We start from the raw sequence: 13,261 nt of genomic DNA, 5'->3' as shown, positions 1-13,261 counted from the left end.
ACATGCAAATGCACATTTAAGATCCACAATAAAACCTAAGAGCGTTTACCTAAAGGTTTAACTGAAATGACTGAAAATTACTGAAATTCCATGATTTAGCTGCCACTTCAGTTTTGAGGTTTTATTTGTCACTTGTTTCTGCTCCCTGACCTGCTGGTTGTTTTCCCTAGAAGCTCAGGCTCACTGCTCCTCCTTCAGCAGCTGTAATCGGTACTTGCACACTCCCTTATCTCTCACTCCTCCCAGGGAGGACTTGGAGATGGGCAGAAGGGCAAGAAGAATCCCCAAGGGTCTCCGTGGTTGTTTAAAGTATCTGATTACCAAAACCATCAAACAGAAGCAAAGCTGGACCAACTCCAGAAGAGAACAGGAGGCAGAGGATGGTGTGTTAGTGAAGGTGCAGGGAGCAGATCACACAGATGTGTGTGCTTTGCTCAGAGGAGAGATGGAAACCAAACTGAGCAAAGAAATTATTTTAGCAAGAATGACTGGAAAAGGAGGTCAGAGAGCAGAGGATAAACTGTGCTGATCACCAGACTAAACAAGTATGGAATAAGCAAACAATAATTGATTAACCAGTTGCTAATTAGGTGGTGTAGCAATAAAGCAATGAATTATAGTCAATTAAGTGTAAAAATCAAATAAGGAGTAAGTTAATTAACTATGCAGGGAATCAATGGCTAATTAGTGAATAATTAATTATGTAGGAAATCAACAGAGCAATTAATTAGGAAGCTATTAAGTATGCAAAGAAAGAAAGAAACAGTAATCAAGTATGCAGGTACACAAACATCAGGAATTTCAGCCAAAACCAATTTGGAACATTCCATTCACTAAACGTGCTTTGTGGTAATTCATTAACTTCAGTTTGACCATATAAACTCTGCTAAACATACATTGAAATAAATAATACCAGTAATTTTCTTCTTAAATGGAAATGTGAAAAATGAAGCTATAACATAAGTGAAGCCATTTTTTTTTTAATTCTTCCCAAAACCTCAGCATATTTCTTAATTAGTATTCTTTTTCCTTTACACTAGTCATGTCTGCAGGGAGTTCAATAAATGGATTACTAAAAACAAATAGCAAGTTTTAGACTAGGAAGCAGATTCCCTGAATCCCAAACTCCTTTGCAAAGAATAAAACAGTATCTGTCCTGTTCTGCTTTAAAGTTGGAATGTGGAGGAGGGAAGAGGGAAGAAAGAAGGACTTATCCTAGAAAAATCACTGAAAACAACAGTATTTAAGGGAATCAGGTTATATATTGCTGTCGTATATATTTTTAATAATTTTATGGCAAAACTTAATCCAGAATTAATTTTAACTAATTAAAACCTTTCATTTTGCATAAAATGAAGGATCAGGGTTGGGTATTGTTTTATTTTTAATACCTATTTTCACAAGAAATACAGAACAAGGATACAAATCTGTATTTATATGCCCTAAGTCATTCTAATGTATCCAAAACTTTTCTGCTCTCCTTGAAATGTAGGCAACAGTTAAAAACTTCTGTAAATGCCTTTGAAGTTCTAGAGCTGTTAAAGGAACTAGAACTCCATAGTTAAATACAAAAATAAAAATTCACTGGGTATCTGCTGGCCTTTGGAATAACAAATTTGATAGCACACATACTCATGCATCCCTAAAATACACAGCAATGAAGTTCAGAACATGAATAATCACATATTTCCTTCCACAGAGCTGAAACAAACTTTGTTGCCTCATCACCATCAAATCCTTACCTACAAGAATTTTCTGCAATTAAAAATCTTATTCATCAGACTATGACTGGGTCTTGTTAGGTTTTTTCTTTCTTTTTGCAGTTTCTGTTCAAATATCAAGTGCAATAAAAAGTGGGCACAACTCTTCCAATGAAATGGTTGGTTTTGTTAAAGAACTCTTCACACACAGATGTTGAGCATGTACGATACTAAAGTTTAAGAACAATAAGACTTTCCTTGGTAGCTTTTTTAGGTAGAAGCATTGAAATTGTGAGATAACAGTTAATATGAAAGCAGCATGTAAAAAGCCAATAATTTGTGTTTAATACAAGAAACATTATTTCTCAGTGAGGAAACGGTTTGACCTGAACATAAAAGAAGAACATAAAAGAATGGGCTCATACAGTACAATGAATTAGGATATCCTATATGACTGTGAAATATATTAAAAGTAATTACTTAGCCATCAGACCTTACTCTTCTCTGAATGTTAGCTACTTTTCATTTGCAATGCCATTTCAAACATACAAAATTTTCAATCCCATGTTAAGCTATTTTAGGTCTTCTTTCATCTGAATTTGAACTATTCTAAAGAGTAAGCACTGGATTTTAATTCACCGGCATAAGACAATTACTGAGACAAAACCTGCAATACAGAACACATTCAATCAAAGAAAAGGAGCCCCTGACCATGGCTGTTCTCAGTTTTAGCTGCTGACTAAAATCAGAGTAATTTAATTATCATTAGTTAAATGGCACCAACATTTTTTACTTCAACACGAAGGAAGAAAGTTACAGCAATGTTGATACAGGATGCATTCCTGCAAAAACTAGAATGTTTCTGATCAAGAAATAATACAGTTTAAAATCTATACCTGTGAGGGTGGTGAGTCACTGGCACAAGTTGCCCAGAGAAGTTGTGGCTGCCCCATCCCTGGAAGTGTTCCAAGGCCAGGCTGGATGGGATTGTGAGCAGCCTTGTCTAGTGGAAGGTGTCCCTGTCCTTGACAGTGAGGTTGGAACTAGATGATTTTTAAGGTCCCCTCCAACCTAAACCCTTCTATGATTCTACAATCTACACAATACAAATATAGTAGGACAGAAAGAAAAAAGTGCTAGTTAAGATGCTTAGGACACGAATTCACGGGAGTGCTGTTGTGAGCAGAACTAAGCTCTCACCTCTGTACATACCCAAGAGAAAATTACAAGCTGAGAAATCAAAACAGAGGAGCACAGGCTTTACCAGTGGGAAATCTAAGGGAGTATGAAAATGTTTTTAAATTAAAGAGTGACAAGTCTTCAATACGTCTTTTAAGTAGGTGATAGGTGCAAAAGACCACAAAGATGAAAGTGCAGAAGTAAAAATCATGAAGACTGTTTTCAAATGAAGAGTGACATAGAAGTTAATAAAATGTTAACAGGAATGAGCAAAACAATTTCTTTCATTTGGTTTTGTAGCTGCTTTTAAAAGACAAATCTACATACTACTGCAATAATGCAATAAGCTCAATAAGGTGTCAAAATGGGAATGCCTGGCTGTAGACAAGGATTACTGACAGACACACATTAAAACGAGCTTCTGACAAACCCTGTTGTAACGCCTGTGGGTCACTATCACCTCAAAATACTGAGGACAAAGTCGGATGTATTGTTTGTGAAGCAACACCGTCTGTTAGAAGCAGCTTAGGGTCAAATCTGATTAACAGGCGACTTTAACAAGTAACAGAATTCCTGAGGAATTTAAATGCAATGCAGAGAAAAGCACAGTGTCAGGACTACACATGAGCAACAACCTGACCATGAGGGTAGCAATGACTGCGACACTGCAGGGGATAAAAGGTTACAAAGGCAGAAACAACCATATAATGTAGACCTTAATTAGCCTTATGAAGACTGGTTAAATGTCAGGCCAGGGCCAGGACGCCAAGATTAAATATTTAGACACTATTAATGACTGTTTCACTCAGCATGCAGCCAGGGAAACCACATGAGGAGAGTTTTTGACTTTATCGGAAGCAAAACACAAGACCCCTTTCAAAGTGACACTACTTGAGAGTTACTCTGTAACCGTGATTAAAGAAGTACTCAAAAATCCTCTTAAGAGTGATAAAGAGCCAAATGTTTGTGTTTCACTTCAACAATGTGAACTATAAAAAGATAAAAAGCATCTTTAACAAAACAAACCACAAGAAGGACTAAAAAGGTTCCAAGATGAGCTAAATCCTTGAAAGCAGCATGAGGGCTATTTAAAAGCATCATAATTGATGCTAATCATCAAAGAAGATTTTAGAAAGGGGAAGGAAAAACCCAGCACAACTAAACAGCAGTGAAAGAAAGCTTTAGTAGAAGTTTTGTCAATGGAGGAAAACAAAAGAAGATTTTAAATTGCATCAAATTTAATGTAAAAACACAGTAAGGCAGGTCAATAAGGGTAATTTTATTAACTTGAAAAATAAAAAGCAGAATGCAGCAACAGTTTTAAAACATCTCAGTAGTAACAGGCCTGCCCAAGAGCCTGTGCAGTAAAAAGGAATCTGTGCAGCAAAAAGACCCTTCAAAGAAGGTGAGCCCATAGCAAAACAAACTTTCCAATTTGCAGTCATGTTATAAGGGTTTGGAGAGGCTTTCTCTGAAAGATCTCTCAGTTATGTCAAACACTTTAAAGGTAGCCTCAACTGCAGCTCTCAGAAACAAAACCTTACAGTTACAAGAGACAGTCCTGTAAAACAGATGATCCTATAAAAAACAGAAAAGATTACTGTTGCAAAGGTCCATACTGGGGTTACATCTTTGGATACTGTTCTCTGAATTGAAAAACTAATAAAATGAAACAATAAATAATAAGAAGAATCCTTAAAAGGTACAGAAATAGGAAAAATCAACAACTCAGCCTATTTCCATGCATGAGCAGTTAAAAAAATTAGAATTTTTCTGCCTGGAAAGGATGGAACTGAGGACTGGAGGAAAGGCAAAGTGTAAAATGAAGAACTACAAATCAGGTGTGTCATGAAGGAGATGACGAGTGAATGATCTCTATGAAACCACTTCCTGTCTTTTAGCTGATCTCTCCTTGCTGCTAAAACTGTAAGATGGGTACACATCCACCTGGCATTCAAAATTCTTGGAAGCTGATCAAGAAGAACCAAATTGAAAGACACTAGTCAGGGCTCAGCAAAGCCTGTAAGATGGTTTAGGAGAGTATTCTGTACAAGTACCACTGTGTGCTTGCCCTGTTCTTACACTTCTCTGTATAGATATCCATCATGAGTCACTGTCAGACACATGATATGTCAGGAATGAAACAAAACTAAGATCCAAATCATCCAATACTTTCCTAGATTATATTTTTGTAAGTCACAACACTAAGAACACTAAATAATGTAGACTCTAACACAGCTCAGTTATTGTAGCATTCAAATAGCAACCTTCAAATTGTGAGGCCCCAGAAGTTCTCCAGGTGGGGTCTCACCTGAGAGGAGCAGAGGGGAAGAATCCCCTCCCTCAACCTGCTGCTCACACTGATATTGAAATAAAAGCCATTTTTTTTCTTTTACACACTCCATTTTCACAAATGCTTCTGAAAAAAAGTTAAATAAAGTTCTTTAAAAGAAGACAACTGCCTCCACACATTTATGTCGGCTAATATATATAAAATTCAGAACTGGATTTAAAAGGGTACTTAAATAATTAGAAAATGAAATTATTTGCAGCAGTTTAGCATAATCATTTAATCAAACATATAAACAACATAGCTTTTCCATCATTAAGGGAAAAAAGTCAGAAAACAAACAAACAAACAAAAAGTTTGTAAGTAAGTAAGACCTTTTTATTTCCACGCTCTAAGATCTCCCTCATGTGGCTAAATGCACCACTGCTGAAGGCACCACTGAAATACACTAATGTACACTATCAAACTGTGAGCTGCACTACCAGACATCAAAACCACTCAGAATCTGTCAAAGAATTAGCACAAACTACGTGATCAGCCATCGACTTCAGAATGCCCTGGATTAAATGCTCCAAACCTGACCTTTCAAAGCACATGTAATGGAAATGCATCTGAGGTCAGATACAGTTCAGCAGCTGCATTATCAAAAATACTGAACACTTGTGACAGTTCTGGGCTCAGCTACCCTCAGAAAACTCTTTGTTAAGAGAAATGTGCCCAAACAAATACAAATTTATTAGCGGCACTAGTAGTAAGAGATTTATTTCTCACTGAAAGTTGGATCACGATACAAAGCAGTCCTGGAGGGCTTTCACAAGAGTCCTTCAGTAACATAGAACCTGTTAACTATTCTGCTACTCAGATACAAGTTAGTCTCCCAACAGTGCCATTCTCTTTGGCATAAAACCCTGTTTCACGGAATCACAGAATAGATGGGGTTGGAAGGGACCTCTGGAGACCACAGTCTAACCCCCCTGCCAAGGCAGGATCATCTGGAGCAGGTGACACAGGAACACATCCAGGTGGGTTTTGAATGTCTCCAGAAAGGGAGACTCCATGACCTCCTTGGGCAGCTGTTCCAGTGCTCTGCCACCCTCAAGGTAAAGAAGTTCTTCCTCATACTGTGATTAAATTTTTGGAGTTTTATTTTATGGCACTTACTCCTTAATGGTGGTTTGAGTAGTAAACTATCCATAAATATTCCATAAAACAGCTAAAAATAATCCAAGATTCTAAAAATTAAAATGTCAACTTGGTGAATGACAACCAAAAGTCAAATTTGAGTCTACAGTGTAATTAACAGGCATTAACTTATTGCAGCACCACTTCACAAACTTGTACTGCAACAGCACACAGGGATTGTGAAACACAGAAGGCACATACACAGCCCTACCAAGGCTGTCACCTCTGTGCAACTTTAGTCACAGGTGTAACGCCTGTGAAAGCTGGGCAATAAATGGCACGAAAAGGCCTGAGATGATAATGCAGGGGAAACATCTCTAACTCGGTATCTGCTTTCTGCAGTTGAACTCTGAGGTCCTCAAGGAGTTGCCAGAGGAGCACACGAGTGTTTTAAACCCAGATGTGAACAGAATCACAGAATAACAGAACATGAAGGAGTTGGAAGGGACCTTAAAACTCATCTGATCCCAACGCCTGCCATGGGCAGGGACACCTCACGCCAGACCGGGTTGCTCAGAGCTTCATCCAGCCTGGCCTTGAACACTTCTAGGGATGGGACATCCACAGCTTCCCTGGGCAGCCTGTTCCAGTGTCTCACCACCGCCACAGTACAGAATTTCTTCTCAATATCCAGCCCCAACTTCCCCTTTCACTTTGCACCCATTACTCCTTGCCCTGTCACTACGGTTCCTGATCAAGAGTCCCTTTGGCCCCCTCCAGGTACTGGAAGGCTGCTATGAGGTCTCCATGCAGCATTTCAGTCCCAACAGCAGCTCCACCTGCTCACTCCCTGGATTCCCGACTCGCTCCTGAGAGGGAGCCTCGGGACACCGCGGCTCGGGACGGGCCGCCGGGACACCGCGGTGCTCCCGGGCTGCCCCAGCCTTCCGGCGGCTTTCCGGAGCACCCTCCCTGCCCCACAGCCCCAGTGCTTCCCGGCAGCGACGTGTTTTGGGGCGGGGGGAGCGGCAGCAGCCGCAGCGGGAACTACTTGTCGTGCGGAAGGAGCGTCACCACAGGCTCGCCGGAACTACTCCCTCCCCATCCCCCTCCGCGCGGATCCGTGCGCACTCCCCCGCCCGCCCGGCCTGGCCCCGCTCACCTGCGGCCGCCGCCTCCATTGCCGCGGGGGCACCGCGGCACGGCGGACCGGGAGCAGACCGCGGGCTGCTCGGGAAAGAGAGTGGTGGATAAAGGGAAAACAACAAAAAAAAACCTCCCTACGCGCCGCGTTATGGCGAATCTGCCGCGGCCGACACGGCGGTGGCGGCGCGGGAAGGGCGGGGCGGCGCATGCGCACTTGAGGCCGTGCCGTGCCCCGAGGCACCGCCCGCGGGCCGAGGGAGCGGCAGGAACGGGATGAGGAACGGGGGATAACCGGGATAACTGGGACGCTCCGCCGTGGGCTGAGGGACACGGGGATAATTGGGGTAATCGGGACACCCAGCCATGGGCTGATGGACACGGGGATAGTCGGGATAACTGGGACATCCCGCTATGGGCTGAGGTACACGGGATAACTGGGATACTCGTCTGTGGGCTGAGGGACTCGGAGATAACCGGGATACCTGGGAGACCCCTCCGTGGGCTGAGGGACATGGGAATAACCAGGATACCCCTTCGTGAGCTGAAGGACACGGGGATAGCCGGGATAACCGGGACACCCCGCCATGGAGTGAGAGGCACGGGGATAGCTGGGACACTCCACCGTGGGCTGAGGGACACGGGGATAACCGGGACACCCCTCCGTGATCTCCCCGTGCCCCTCTGAGGGGCGATTTTCCCTGCCCGCCCCAGGACCCTCGGCTGCACAGCTCAGGCTGACACATCCCTGTGATGCCAAAGGTGCTTTAATTTGTCACCTATGGTAAAAAAAAATAAAACAGTCTTTTCATGAACGCAGTGCTTCAGCATGAAATAATCATGGACTCATAGACTGGTTTGGGTTGGAAGGGACCTTAAAGATTGTTTAGTTCCAACCCCACTGCCATGGGCCCAGACACCTTCCACTAGATCAGCTTGTTCCAAGCCACAGCCAACCTGGCCTTCAACACTTCCAGGGATGGGGCAGCCACAGCTTCTGCAAACAACTTTTTCCAGTGCCTCACCACCTTCACAGTAAAGAATTTCTTCCTAACACCTAATTTAAACCTACTTTCTTTCAGTTTGAAGCCATTCTCACTTGTCCTGCCTCTCCAGGCTCTTGTAAATAGTCTCTCTCCATCTTTCTTTTAGGCTCCCTTCAGATATTAGAAGGCCACAATTAGGGTCACCCCAAAGCCTTCTCCAGGATGAACAATCCCACTTTTCTCAGCCATTCTTTGTAGGGGAGGTGCTCCGTCCCCCTAATCAACTTGCTGGCCTCCTCTGGACTTGATCCAACAGGTCCATGTCCTTCCTGTGCTGGGGACCCCAGAGCTGGATGCAGGACTGCAGGTGGGATCTCACCAAAGCAGAGCAGAGGGGCAGAATCCTCTTCCTCGACCTGCTACCTATACTGCTTTTGATGCAGCCCAGGATGTCGTTGCCTTTCTGGGCTCCAGAAATAGTGGGACAAGCTTGGAGCAAAGTACAATTTCCACCATATTAATAAGTCCATAAACAAACACTGATGACTTGTAGCTCAGGGGAATACTGAGCCTTATGCCTAAGCTCATGACTGTTTATTATTATATATATTATACGTTTATTTTTCACAAGTTTCACATTTGCGTTGGAGAGCAGTAGGCCAACGTACCAACAGTCTGCTGAATCACATAACTCTGATCCGGCTCCCATGTTAGGAATTTGTGTATTAAATTGTTTCTTCAGCTTTTTCTTAATAGGAACTTGAAAGTCACTTCCACGGCACAGCACTTGTGCCACTGGAATATGCATAAACACCCACTTCTGCCTTATGTTTTTCTGTTTCATTTTTCTGTTTAACAACTACTGATTATCAGTTTTACCACTTTCACTCTTAAATCATCAGAACTATTGCATGTATTCAATATTAATAAACTTAGCATTAAATTCCATGCCTGTTACTTTAGTTAATTTCAGTACAAATGACTGTCTAGGAACCTCATTATCCTTCCTAGAGCATTCACAGTATTAGATTTTTTTCTGTCATACTACAGATGTACTCAATTAAATAAAAAGAGTAAAAACTGTGAAAACAACAATTCATCTCGGTATTAATTACAGTAATAAACCTAAATAATCTCCTGTTGTAAGAGAAACAGTGCAGATGTATTAACTAAGAAACAGCTTATAAAAATATTTTTAAAATGTCACAACTTATATCTCATTGTGACAAGAAAAATACAGCCATGGGCAAAAGGCCACAAGAGTTATATATGCCTTAGTCCAACAAAACAGATTTTAATCCAGAAAACACCTGTAGGATGATTTGTATCACTAACATAGCCCCAAAACAGATTCACCACAGCCCTAGGACTGATCTCTGCCATCACTTGGGCGTTTTCTGATCCTTCCTGCTGTGTTTCACTGCAATGTTACAGTGCAAGCTTGTTATCTTCCTCATGTGGTGGAAGCAGCCTCTCAATCACCACCCCATCTCAAAAAACAGTGGGGGGTAGTGTCTGCAACTTTCCTCTTTCTCACTTTTTCTTTTCCCTAGCTTTCTCTGCTGGATGCTGAACTAATCCCAATGTTTAGCCTAACAGACAGCCTCACAGTTTTACCATATTCTTTGTCTTTGGAAGCGTCTTTTGGCCTGGACAGAAAAATCCAGCTTATGTATGGGCTCATTGAAGCAAATGCCCTTAGATCAGGTATAAAAGAAGACAGAGAACAAAATGCAGCCCTGGAGCTGAAGGGAAGGTGGGTGCCTGTTATTTAACTCAACGGGATCTATGGGAAGCTGTAGTCAAGGATGTAGCAGGGGTGGGAGTGCAGAGATTTCCAACAGAAACATTATTATGAATGGAAGCGTGACTGTTGGGAGCAGGAGGAGCTGAAGAAGGTCATCAGTACCATGGCATATCCTCCAGACACCCAGATCAGGAATGCAGAGGGAAGAGCACCAAGAGAAGACACGAGACAGTAAATAAGCAGTGTTGCTGATGACTCCTGGGGTGGGGCGAGATGAACGTGCCCAAGAGCACAAAAGACACATCCAAACACAACCTTGCCAATCAAGGAACAACCAGGAGCCATGATCATAGGGACTCAGAGGCCTGGGTCCCTTGTCCTCCGTGTCACCACAGGCAATTGTGGCAGGACTACCTGAACAAACACCCTATGTGCTCATGGGCATGAAAAAGCAAGTGCAAGGAAGTGAAATCATTTGTGTGTAAAACACAGTCACCTGTCCTAGTGGTGTCTTGCTCCTTTACAGCTCCAACCAGCCTTACACTGAGTTTTGTACATCACTTGCTACAGGTGCCAGGAGGGCTTGGCCAGGGCCAGGCTGAGCCTTAGCCCCCAGGAGAGACTGACTGGGCAGCTGCACTCTACCAGTATGCACCCCATCGCTGCGCCTCTTGCTGAAGATGACTTAGATGAGACAAGTCTTACAGGGACATGTCCCTTAGAATTTATGTCAGAGACCCTAACAGAAGGCAGAACAGAAAGACCTGACCTTTCCAGAGGCTGTGGTCACTCCTCTATGAAATTTCTTTGCCTCCTCTGACCCGAATGACAGAGCAACATTATAGCAGATTCATCAGTGGGTGTTCTGACCTCATGAGAAGCAACATTTAGGAATCTGCCTGTAGCTTGCTGCCTTGACTTGCCCTCTTCACCTCCTGGACTCCTAATGCTTTTTTCTGCCCCTCTTCACATCCACAGTCACTAGTGCACATATCTTCTGGAGAATGTTTTCTATTAGGAGCAATAAAGATGAAGGCACACTTATGCTCAGGCACACACTGCCCATGAAAGGAAGGAACTGTGCTCTTTTTTGGACATGAGTAATATTCATCCTTACCTTGGCATTGAAAGAACATTCTCTGGTCCTTGAGTCACTGAGCCTCACTACAGGAAGTATGGTGGATTTTGTTGCCAAGAAAAGCACTTGTCCCAAATCTTTCACATAGAACCACTGGTTGAGCATCAATATGGCACATGGTCTGTTACTTTTTACATACAGATATTGCACACAGTTCTGCTTTGCACAATCCCAAGCCTGTTTAAAAGCTCACATTAAAAAAGGCTTATTCTTTACCAAAGGGAACAAATCAGAGTTGCAGTGTCTGAGCTTTGGTGTCAAAATGCCTTGGGAGGTCTGTCTGTTGGAGGTCAGAAGAGAAGGAAAAAAGCTGTTACTGCTGGGGTGCCTGGCCAGGTCACAGAACCACATAAAGCAACATTTTTGCAGCTCTGAATCACCAATTTCACAGATTAAACAAAAATACCCTCAGGTTCTTCCAGAAATTCCCCCACGTGTCATCAGAACCCACATTACTCGTCACCAGCAGAGTTCAGCTGCACCACACACAACATGGATCCAGGCCATGGGATAACCAGCATGGATTGTTAGGGCCCTCTCGGAGCAGACAGCAGTGAGTCTTGGGGCTATCCTGTGCAGGACCAGGAGCTGGAATTCAGTAATCCCTGTGGGTTCCTTCCAACTCAGGATATTCTATGATTCTATGAACAACTCCCACCTCAAGGGAGAACCCAATCCTGGTCTGTTTGTTCATCTCCTTCTGTCACAGTTTCCTTATTGACTAAATTCAAGGCCCACTCTACCCATGCTTTCCCTGTCCCTCCTCCATACCTCCTTGTCTGACCTCTTTTGCTGCCTTTCATTTCCCAGCCCCAGTTTTCACTCTCAGGAATATCTTTCCTGTTTTTCTTAAGTGCTCTTTCCAGGTGTTTTCTGCACTTTCTCACCCCAACGTCTGTCCAGCCACTTGCCGATAAGCTCCTGCACACACAAGTGCTCATCAAATACAGCCACCAGTTCCCTCTCCAGCCCATTGAGTAGCTCCTTGTTGTAGACTCCGTGTCTGGCCAGTATCAGTTGATTTCTCCAGAACCAACTCTTACATAATAATAATGGCAGTAAAAAAGTCTACGAAGTGCCAGAGAATGCAAAGTTCACATATAGAGCAAGTTCAGTGTTGCACAGGGCTTCAGTCTGCTTGTGGAGCTGGAATCCAGGAAGGGAGTGTGGACACCCTTATCGAGGGCACAGCAGATGCCGACTACACCTTTTCCCAGTTACGTGGTTTGGCTTTGTTCACAAGTTGGAAAATCACTTCACTAAAAAAGTGTATTCCCAAGTGTGAAACCAGAGTGCACTTTGCTTGGCTGTTCCAGAAGACAAGTCCCACAGAATTAAGGTAGTAAAATCAATCAAAAGTTAGAATTAGTACTGCCTTGTACAGCTTCCATTTCCATTTGGTTTTGCATAAGCTATTTCTGGGAATCTTTAACATCACACAGTCATATACTGCATTTGAGGAGGATCTCTGACTCATTCAGCATTGCTGACGTACCTGACCTAGATATGAATGAGGGCTACACAGCAAGACTCTGCCTCATTTGTTACAGAAGCTGGAAAATATTGAGAAGTAAACATGAGGTTTTATGAAGGGAAGTAAGGAACAGGTTTTTCTCACAGAGTTCATTTATGATATAGAAACAACATTCTCTGTTCGTGTCTTCCTCCTTTTCTGCTTGCTCACCATGGCATTTGCAATGTGCTTTGAAAAACATCATGCATTTCTATAGTTGAAAATTTTAGCATCTGTGCTTAAATGTGATAATTGCTTTTAAAACCCCTTATCCTAGATGTCTTACCTTGAATAGATCCAGTTAGGGAAACTTTTTACCCTAAACTTCAGTGTTTTACTTTCCCTTTTCTTCCCCCACAAGCATTTTGAGAAAATAAAGCCATTTCTGTTGAAGCAGCAAATCAATATAAATGCCCCATAAGCACCAGAACAAAATGAACTGA

General features: G+C 42.7%; 1 protein-coding gene across 5 annotated transcripts in view; it reads right to left on the bottom strand.

Annotated features, from left to right (window-relative positions):
* Positions 1-13,261, bottom strand: part of ZFAT (zinc finger and AT-hook domain containing) — a 125,520-nt gene that overhangs the window by 73,256 nt on the left and 39,003 nt on the right. For 2 of the 5 annotated variants that reach the window (XM_017818276.1, XM_017818281.1), the window contains exon 1: positions 7,454-7,628. The exons of 2 other annotated variants lie outside the window; for them this stretch is intronic. In XM_017818276.1, coding sequence (XP_017673765.1) covers positions 7,454-7,472 — 19 coding nt within the window. In that variant the 5' untranslated portion in view covers positions 7,473-7,628. Of the gene's footprint in view, positions 1-1,742; positions 1,795-7,453; positions 7,629-13,261 lie in introns of those variants that run through there. One more of the 5 variants, XM_017818278.1, reaches the window with a different exon arrangement.

The sequence above is a fragment of the Lepidothrix coronata genome, unplaced genomic scaffold (assembly GCF_001604755.1).
Source record: "Lepidothrix coronata isolate B3197 unplaced genomic scaffold, Lepidothrix_coronata-1.0 Scaffold67, whole genome shotgun sequence".
Classification (NCBI taxonomy): Eukaryota; Metazoa; Chordata; class Aves; order Passeriformes; family Pipridae; genus Lepidothrix; species Lepidothrix coronata.
The sequence above is the reverse complement of the archived record's forward strand: the minus strand, read 5'-3'. Positions and strand labels throughout refer to the sequence as shown.